General features: G+C 30.5%; 2 protein-coding genes across 2 annotated transcripts in view; both read left to right on the top strand.

The window, feature by feature from the left end:
* LOC101496346 (protein NRT1/ PTR FAMILY 8.3) overlaps positions 1–2,831 on the top strand; it is a 5,811-nt gene extending 2,980 nt beyond the window's left edge. The window contains exons 5-6 of the mRNA XM_073370082.1: positions 4–232; positions 1,871–2,831. Of these exons, the coding sequence (XP_073226183.1) occupies positions 4–232; positions 1,871–2,693 (1,052 nt within the window). The 3' untranslated portion in view covers positions 2,694–2,831. The remainder of the gene's footprint in view (positions 1–3; positions 233–1,870) is intronic.
* Positions 2,832–6,788: 3,957 nt separating this feature from the next.
* LOC101496672 (protein NRT1/ PTR FAMILY 8.3-like) overlaps positions 6,789–9,014 on the top strand; it is a 5,550-nt gene continuing 3,324 nt past the window's right edge. Inside the window, exons 1-4 of the mRNA XM_073370488.1 lie at positions 6,789–7,047; positions 7,632–7,737; positions 7,815–8,032; positions 8,687–9,014. The exon at positions 8,687–9,014 is cut by the window's right edge and continues 1 nt beyond it. Of these exons, the coding sequence (XP_073226589.1) occupies positions 6,991–7,047; positions 7,632–7,737; positions 7,815–8,032; positions 8,687–9,014 (709 nt within the window). The 5' untranslated portion in view covers positions 6,789–6,990. The remainder of the gene's footprint in view (positions 7,048–7,631; positions 7,738–7,814; positions 8,033–8,686) is intronic.

Below are 9,014 nucleotides of genomic sequence, written 5' to 3'. Positions count from 1 at the left end.
TTCCTGCTTTATTTATGGGATTAGCTATCGGAAGCTTCTTTTTAGGTACACCACTCTATAGGTTTCAAAAACCAGGGGGAAGCCCTCTTACAAGAATGTGCCAGGTTGTGGCAGCATCTTTTCGGAAGCGGAATCTGGCTGTCCCTGAGGATAGTAGTCTCCTGTACGAGACACCAGACAAAAGCTCTGCAATTGAAGGAAGTCGGAAACTAGAGCATAGTGATGAACTAAGGTGATTGTTCCCTTACTTTGAGTCTACTGTCCTAATCTACTTGTTAAAGTGTAATGCACCTTTCTACCAAATTATAAGTTTATTGATTAAGGGTAATGTAATTTCAAATATGAGCCCTGCTCCAATGTTATAGAATTGGAAGTTGCATACGTAAGGGTTTGATTGCTGAGCCAAAGCCTTGTCTGTCCCATCTGACAAGGCCTGATAGGCTTGGATAACTAATATCATCTAACTTTTTGCTTGGATAACTAATATCATCTAACTTTCTCTAGTGTTTGGAGTTCATAACAGATAGCCGGACACTATCTGGCTGTGCACTGTCGTCAGATGATTCCCATATGACACTATTGAGCAATGACACCCTTACGATAACCCTTCTTGCATCTCTTTTTCTTCTGTAAGACTCTCCACTGTTGTTACCCATAGGCTGTCATCTCCTCATTAAACACCACATCTGTCACAATCATCAAAGTTGGACTACTTATTTAGAGAGAACATGCAATTTGGTTTTACACATTCTTATCCAAAATTTCAATAGGTACAATTTGATTTTTTCAGCTAAGCAACATAGTGTTTTAAAATGTCACAGGAACCTGATAGAAACTGTAAAATCAAGGTAATGAAACTGTGTATTATTGAATGTTAACAATGGTGGAAATGCAAAGACATGATAAAACCAGAGTTCAAGAACTCCTAAAAGAGCAAGGATCTCCTACCAGAGAATATTCTCCCATCACACAATCAACGTAAACCTGGATGATCCCTCTCTTCTCCTAACTGACTCTATAGAGGATATTCTAACATAATTGGCCAAGGAACCATGGTCTCGGAATGCCACCTCACTAACTTACTCATACTCCTCTCATCCATTGGGCTAGGGCCCAAATCCAGTATCCTATCAGAACCCAAATGGGATAAGAACCTTTTGATGGTATAAATGTCACTTGATCTATGATGTTTCATTAACACTCCATCTATGATATATACGGGATTTTTTTCTTTGCACTTACATTTGCCGAAGTGTTGCCAGGTAAGCATTTCATATAAAAGCATATATTTTTATCCTGAAAACTGGTTGCTTATCAGAATATCAGGTTATTATGTCCACTAGTTTTGTTGCCTAACTAATCATGATTAGACATTGAACATTTTAGATTTTTCATTCATCATTGATCACTCAACTTCCCACGTAATTTATCTATCTGGATTGTGAGAAATGACTTTACAAGTTTTATTTACTTGTGTAATATAGATATCTTGTCTAATAAGATATCACCAAAGAATGAGCTTGCTATATTTATTTATTTTTCAAGAGGGATGAGTCGATGAGAAAAATATTAGACTGCTGTCAGGGTTTCTCTTTTGAGTAGGTTGATGGCAGATTCATTGTTTTCTTGCTTCTATTTTTCCTTGTTGAAAGAATGCTCTTGTCATGGATTAGGACAGACTGCATGTATATAAATTTCTTTTAGAAAATCTTTAGTAGGTTGAGAAATCCTCTGCTAAGTTTATTTAGCTTTGTCCTAATTAATAATTTGTTCTGTTATCGATAATGACTTGCATACGCTTACCTGCTTCAGAAGATTTCACACACTCATTAACAGGGTTTTCTACTTTCTTTTGTATTTTTTAATGAAGGTGTCTTGACAGAGCAGCTGTAGTCTCTGACGCTGAGAGGAAAAGTGGTGACTATTCTAACCTTTGGAGACTTTGCACTGTGACACAGGTGGAGGAGTTGAAAATCTTGATTCGCATGTTTCCAGTTTGGGCGACTGGCATAATTTTTTCTGCTGTCTACGCCCAGATGTCAACAATGTTTGTGGAACAAGGAACTATGATGAACACCCAGATTGGTTCTTTCAAAATACCACCAGCTTCTCTCTCAACTTTTGATGTAATTAGTGTTATTTTCTGGGTCCCTGTCTATGACAAGGTTATAGTTCCAATTGCTAGGAAATTTACTGGCAAAGAAAGGGGATTTTCTGAGCTGCAAAGAATGGGAATTGGCCTTTTTATTTCAGTTCTGTGCATGTCAGCAGCTGCTGTTCTGGAGATTAAGCGTCTGCAGCTTGCAAAAGAGCTTGGACTTGTTGATGAACCAGTCCCTGTACCTCTTACTATACTTTTGCAAATCCCTCAGTATTTCTTACTGGGAGCAGCAGAAGTATTCACATTCGTGGGGCAGCTCGAGTTCTTTTATGACCAATCTCCAGATGCCATGCGGAGTTTATGCAGTGCTTTGTCACTTCTGACAACTTCGCTCGGGAATTACTTGAGTTCTTTCATTCTCACAATGGTAACTTACTTCACTACACAAGGAGGAAATCCTGGATGGATTCCTGATAACTTGAACAAAGGTCGTCTGGATAACTTTTTCTGGCTTTTAGCTGGACTCAGCTTCTTAAATATGTTGTTGTACATAGTTGCTGCCAAAAGATACAAGCAAAAAAAGGCTTCTTAAGATTTTTCAGGCTTTTGTTACCAGTGGAACCTTTTTTCACATTTCCTTCTGTCATTGTCGTGATTGTTCTGTATGTAATATAATGAAATGATATTATGCAATGACTTTTCTTTCAATTGTAAAGGAAAACTTGTGTTATGCCTTGTCCGAAACAGTCCATGCCCCCTCTCGTGATGGCAGTTTATGATGGGGCTCTACATTTCAACAAATACTCTCGTTAAAAAAAATATATGTAGAACCAAATCCATACTTTTTAGATCTATTTTTGTTTATATTTTATGATGGAGTAATACATATTTGTAACTTGTTATAGAGAAAAGTTTGATTCATGGTTTATTGATATTTGTAGTGAAATTGACTTTGATTTGGACCTCATGCAGTTGTAAATACATGACTGCACACACGCTTTAAAATAAAATAGATTTTTCAATTTTTTCTTTAAATTCCAATACTGTTGGACCATGTGACGGTCTTTGATATACTGACTGTCTTTGATATACTGACCGTCGCAATTGTGACCGAATATAACGAAAATCAAAATTAACTACAGAAACAAAAAAACGAAGAGTATAAACTACGAATGGGTAACATGTATTTTTTATAAAATTAAGAATGTTAAGTCTTTTATACCCTGTGAAGTTTAAAAAAAAAAACTAATTCGTATCGAGAAACGGAACTATGTAATGGCATGTGTGGGTTGGTGCTTCTGTATATATATATATATATATAAATATGCTTTTAGTTAATGTAAGTATATTGAATTTTATTTTTAATTTCTGCAATTTTTTCTAAATCAACGGTTCCTCCGATGTTTTTTATCAATAATTTTGATATTCTTTTTAAATCAACTTATATTTATCAATTGAATTTTTGAATGATTTTTTTTTAAATATTTAAAACATTATATGAACTCTCTTTATAAACTTTTCAACAAAATAATAATTAAATATAAATTTTTAAGTGTTGATTTTTTTAAATCATTTAATTCATCATTAGTTATAAAATTTTAAATGTTTATGAGAGATATTATTATAATATTATAAATAATACACATTAACTGTTTAAAAGTAGGGATTAAAATTATTAACAAAAAAGCATTTGAAGTATCATTATTTTATAAAAGAATTTAGAGGAGAAAAAATGGAGTATGATATATTTATAGAAAAAAATGATTTGATCTTATGATATATTATGCATAAAGGATGCACATAATCTTTGCTACTATTTTATAGGTTGTACAGCATCCACTATGCTTTTTATTTTATTTTTCTTAAGTTTGTGAGATGATATTATATACAGTTTTTGAATATATTAAATTTATAAAAATAAATTTAAATGTGTTAATTTTATCATTATATATAGTTCTTTTTAGCTAATTTAGTCTATAAATTCAATTATTTATAATTTTAATAATTTAAATAGACACAGTCGCTTATGCGGTCCCTTAATTTAATTTTAAAAAATACTTCAATTATTTATCTTTTTTTTTATTTGGTCCTTTATTTAGTTTTACTATAAAAATTCAAAAATATAAAGAATAAAAATATGAGTTTATTTGAAGATTTGAGTTATAAATTTAATGAAATTTGTATCAAAGATGATAATTAATTTTATGAGTTTTGTTTATAAATTTTGATAATTTTTTTTTGTAAAAAAAAACATTGTTAACATTTTAAAACATAAAAGATCAAATTATTTAGTTAAAATTAAATAAAAAAATTAAAATATTATCTAAAATTAAATTAAAAGAAAAAAAATTATAATATTGAAGTATTACGATGAGAAGACGTTGCAACAAAATAACTATTTGCTCTTTTTAGTATTATCCATACATCATCTTGTCACTTACAAGAGATATATAATACTTCCACATCTTGAAACTTCTGCATCCACCACTTAAGTATCCCAACCTCATTCTTAAAATATAAAATGTGAGCAAATATTTGAAGTTTATTCCAACGAGTTGAGAAAAGGATGAAAGAATCCCATAATTTATTTTAGAAAAGGAGTTTAACTTTTGTACAAAGATAATGTAATTCTTATACATAATTAATAAATTATAATTAATTACATAAATAGTTTTATGGATAATTATATAAAAGTCAAATATTATTAAACTCTTAAAAAAAAATTCATTCAGTTTGATCTCCTCGAACCTTTGTTATGCTAATTATATTAGTTCTGAATTTGCCTAGAAGAACGTGGTGGTTAAACCAAGACTCAATCAATTATCTTATGAATAAAATATAAGAGACTTACAACTTTCATTGCGCACCAGCAGTCTTGGAGGGTGGGTACCAATAATATATAGCTTTACAAAAATTGTCAGTTTCTTATCATTTATCGCGTATAAAAGTAAAACAATGTCATTTTTTATTGCAAATTTAATTTCAAATGAGGCGATAATACTCTCCACCAAAGATGCATAGATATGCGTACTATATCGAATATTAGTATGATATACGATATTTTGAAAAAAATTAATTAAAAGAGTTAAAATGTTTAAATTACAAAATAAAATTATAATAAATTTTTTAAAAAAATTAAAAATTATATTCACTTATAACAATAAATAAATTTAAATATACAAGTAAATCATCAATTTTATTCACAGTAAAATAATCAAGAAAAATAAAGTATCAACAAATACGGTATGAATAACAGTACAAAATAAATACTTTGATATGAATATTTTACCATTTTAACAGTACTTGTACTTTGTACGGTTCTCTACACAAAAGAAGAATTGTAATCGTTTGATTGTTTAAAAAATATGATGCATCAAAATTATTCTCTAGTATTATATTTATACAAATACGTACATGGTGGGTATATGTGGAGTTGGTATTGGTTGGTGGTATCCTTGGTTGTATGATGTTCACGTATACATATACATACATGGATGGGTATTGTGAAGTTGTTATTGGTTGGTGGCGGTATACATGTGTGTGTGCATGTGAAGTTGTCCTAGTGGGGGCAAGTCTTTCTTCTCCTAAAAAAAAAACACACTGTATATTCTATTAATAACTTTTTAATAAAATTATTATATTTTAGGCTTAATTTTTATATAAAATGTAAAAAGTTATTATTTAAACCCAAAATATAATAATTTTAATAAAATGAGGGCATCACACCTTCCCATTATGTCAATTTTTTTTGGTTATAAGTCAAATATATTTATTTACAATGAGATCTTATTTAATCACTACATATTAACTATTGTCCATCTCACAATAAATAATTTATTTTATCAATTTATGTATATATATATATATATATAAATGTATAATAAAAAAGAGAGTAATATTTTAATCAATTATCCTAATCAAACATTAAAGATGATAACAAATAAAATTTGAATAAACTATTAAGATATTTGTCCTTTTGAAAAAAATACTCATATTCAAGGGCATACAATTTTCCATTAAAAACTCATCTTTGGTTTGTTACAAATCAAAATATTATTGTTAACTCATACACTATTAAATGACCTCTCTTGTCAAAGAAAAATATGAACTGTCAGAACTACAGAACTACTATAAGTATGTTTTGGTAACTTTAAAAAGAATAAATAAAGAGATAAAAAAAATTCATCGCAACACAGAAGAAAACAATAAATAATTTGATTTTTAAATTTGTATTGGCATGTCAAAAAGATAGAAAATATTATTGGATGATAATGTAACGAATTTTATATTGTCAACTGTGTATAAATTAATTTATAAGACATAAGATTATATGCGGATATAAGAGATAAGGTTATATTTAGATATTAAAATACATGCACTAACTTGTGATATCCGTTAGATACTAATTCAATTGTTATCCCTTTCAAACATTAATGGATTAATTATTACTAGTGAAAAATACTAACAAAAGTGATATTAATTAAAGGATAAAAAAAGTTAACTTTATATTAAAAATTGAAAAAAAAACTCTAAGATAATTAATATCACTTAAAAATTGAAAAATAAGAAATTTTGAAATGTGTCTAACTTTGATTGGACATGTATTGAGTTTAGAAGTGTACCTTCCTTATTTAGTAAGTTGGGTCCCTCGAAAACGTTGACAAGAAGGTCCAAAGTGCGGTGAAGACAAAGAAATCGTAGTTCGAGTGTTTGAAAAGGCCTTTTGAAGTGAAGTTAAATGGGGCAAGTTATATTTATATTTTATTTTCCAATCCAAATAGTTAATGAATATTTGTTGTGTGAATTCCGAGAACAATTGAAGATGAAGATTCTTTATTCTCCGAATAACTCATCACGCTTGCACTACTTGTAACTAACTCTCCAAAGGCATGTGTTCTGTTAACGACGACCTTCCTCAACTCGAACTTGAACTGGGCCTTCTTCAGGTTCTCTTCTCCTTCCCAATTCTTTCTCATAAACATAACACATACTAATTTTCATATTCTTTTTTTATTTATTCATTTTAAGTTCAACTGTTTAATCCGTTTCATTTCTCATATTAATACTAACATGATAACAGTCTTCTAAGAACAATCAATCAACCGTTTTTCAGTTTATTCATTCTCTATTTTGAAGTTGTTCTATATATATATATATATTTATTTATTTTAAGTTAGTTTTATATGAATTAAAAAGTATATCACTCACTTACAAGTCACAACGGAAGCTTGGCATAACATAATAATAGTATTAGTGCCAATTAATTGTTGTCTTTCATATTAAAATATAATTACTTAATTAAGTTGTTTATCCAACCATAGCTTTAACTCTTAAGAAAGGATTTGGATTCTCTATTGTTGCAATTCCAGCTGTCGATGATCGCGCAGTTGGATGAAGTCAAAATACGAGTCAGTTGATCTTCATCAAACAGTCAATATGTGTTTTCTGTAGCAACTGTATGTCATGAAATCCAGGTCCTTAAAAATTGGTATTTTACTTTGTAATAAAGTTATTTGTTTTAATTCTTAAGGGTGAAGGAAGCCAACAATACACAGGAGATGGCTCTGTTGACTTTAGAGGGAGGCCTGCTATTAAGCACAATACTGGCAATTGGAGGGCTTGTCCATTTATTCTAGGTATGCTTTTTTACATTGCCCTTATGTTTTAGATGATCCATTTTCTTTAGTATCATATTCATGTATATAAATGACAGGCAATGAATGCTGTGAACGTTTGGCTTTCTTTGGCATTGCAACAAACCTTGTTACGTATCTTACCACCAAACTACATGAAGGAAATGCTTCTGCTGCTAGAAATGTCAGCATCTGGCAAGGAACTTGCTATCTTACACCACTCATTGGAGCTGTTCTTGCAGATGGTTACTGGGGACGATACTGGACAATTGCTGTTTTCTCTATGATTTATTTCGTTGTAATACACTATACATTTCTTCTCCTACTTAATAATTTTTTGATACATCTCTCTCTTGACACTCATTATAAAAAGGAGTTCATATCTTCTGCTAGGATTTTTTTTGTCTGGTACTACATCAATCATGAGAGATGAACAATATGGGGATATGATTCTTGCCCCATTTTGTTTTGGATAGGATATATAGTATAACTGATTGCATAGTGGTTATCAGTATCTTACGATACACGAGTTGTATCTCGATTCAGTACAAAATTGAATCCAATCAATACAAATACCTAGTGGGTTTCTATTTTATTTTGGACATGAATCTCATATTGAATCCTTACCCTTAATCAACCTCTTTTTTTTTGTCAACTCTGAATAGTCAGCTTCTCTTCTTGTCATTTGATTTATAACTTGAGTATAAATTATTTTGAGATTTGTATATTTAGCTTATGATTTGTCTATGTTACTTGTTTTTACTTAAAAATATCATATTTTTATCAGTAGTATCTTACAATTCATAACAAGATTTGATTTACGACTCAGAAAATAGTTATTCCATTTCACCAAATGAATCTCGATTTGATAACTGTGATTGCATATATGCCTTGGTGTATAATTGTTTTTACATGTTTTAATATTTGATACTGATACGTCTGTTTCTTGCAGGGGATGTGTATCTTGACTCTTTCTGCATCTGTTCCAGCGTTGAAGCCACTTGAGTGTTTGGATTCGGTATGTCCTCCGGCTACTCCTACACAATATACTGTGTTCTACTTTGGTCTCTATGTAATTGCACTAGGGACTGGTGGTGTAAAAGCATGTGTGCCGTCTTTTGGGGCAGATCAGTTTGATGATACTGATTCCAAGGAAAAGGCCAAGAAGGCTTCCTTTTTCAACTGGTATTACTTTTCTATTGACCTTGGTGCCATTGCATCATGCAGCTTCATTGTGTGGGTTCAAGATAATGCAGGGTGGGGTCTTGGATTTGGCATTC

Source organism: Cicer arietinum, chromosome 6 (assembly GCF_000331145.2).
Source record: "Cicer arietinum cultivar CDC Frontier isolate Library 1 chromosome 6, Cicar.CDCFrontier_v2.0, whole genome shotgun sequence".
NCBI lineage: Eukaryota > Viridiplantae > Streptophyta > Magnoliopsida > Fabales > Fabaceae > Cicer > Cicer arietinum.
This window is presented reverse-complemented; position numbering and strand designations above follow the sequence as displayed.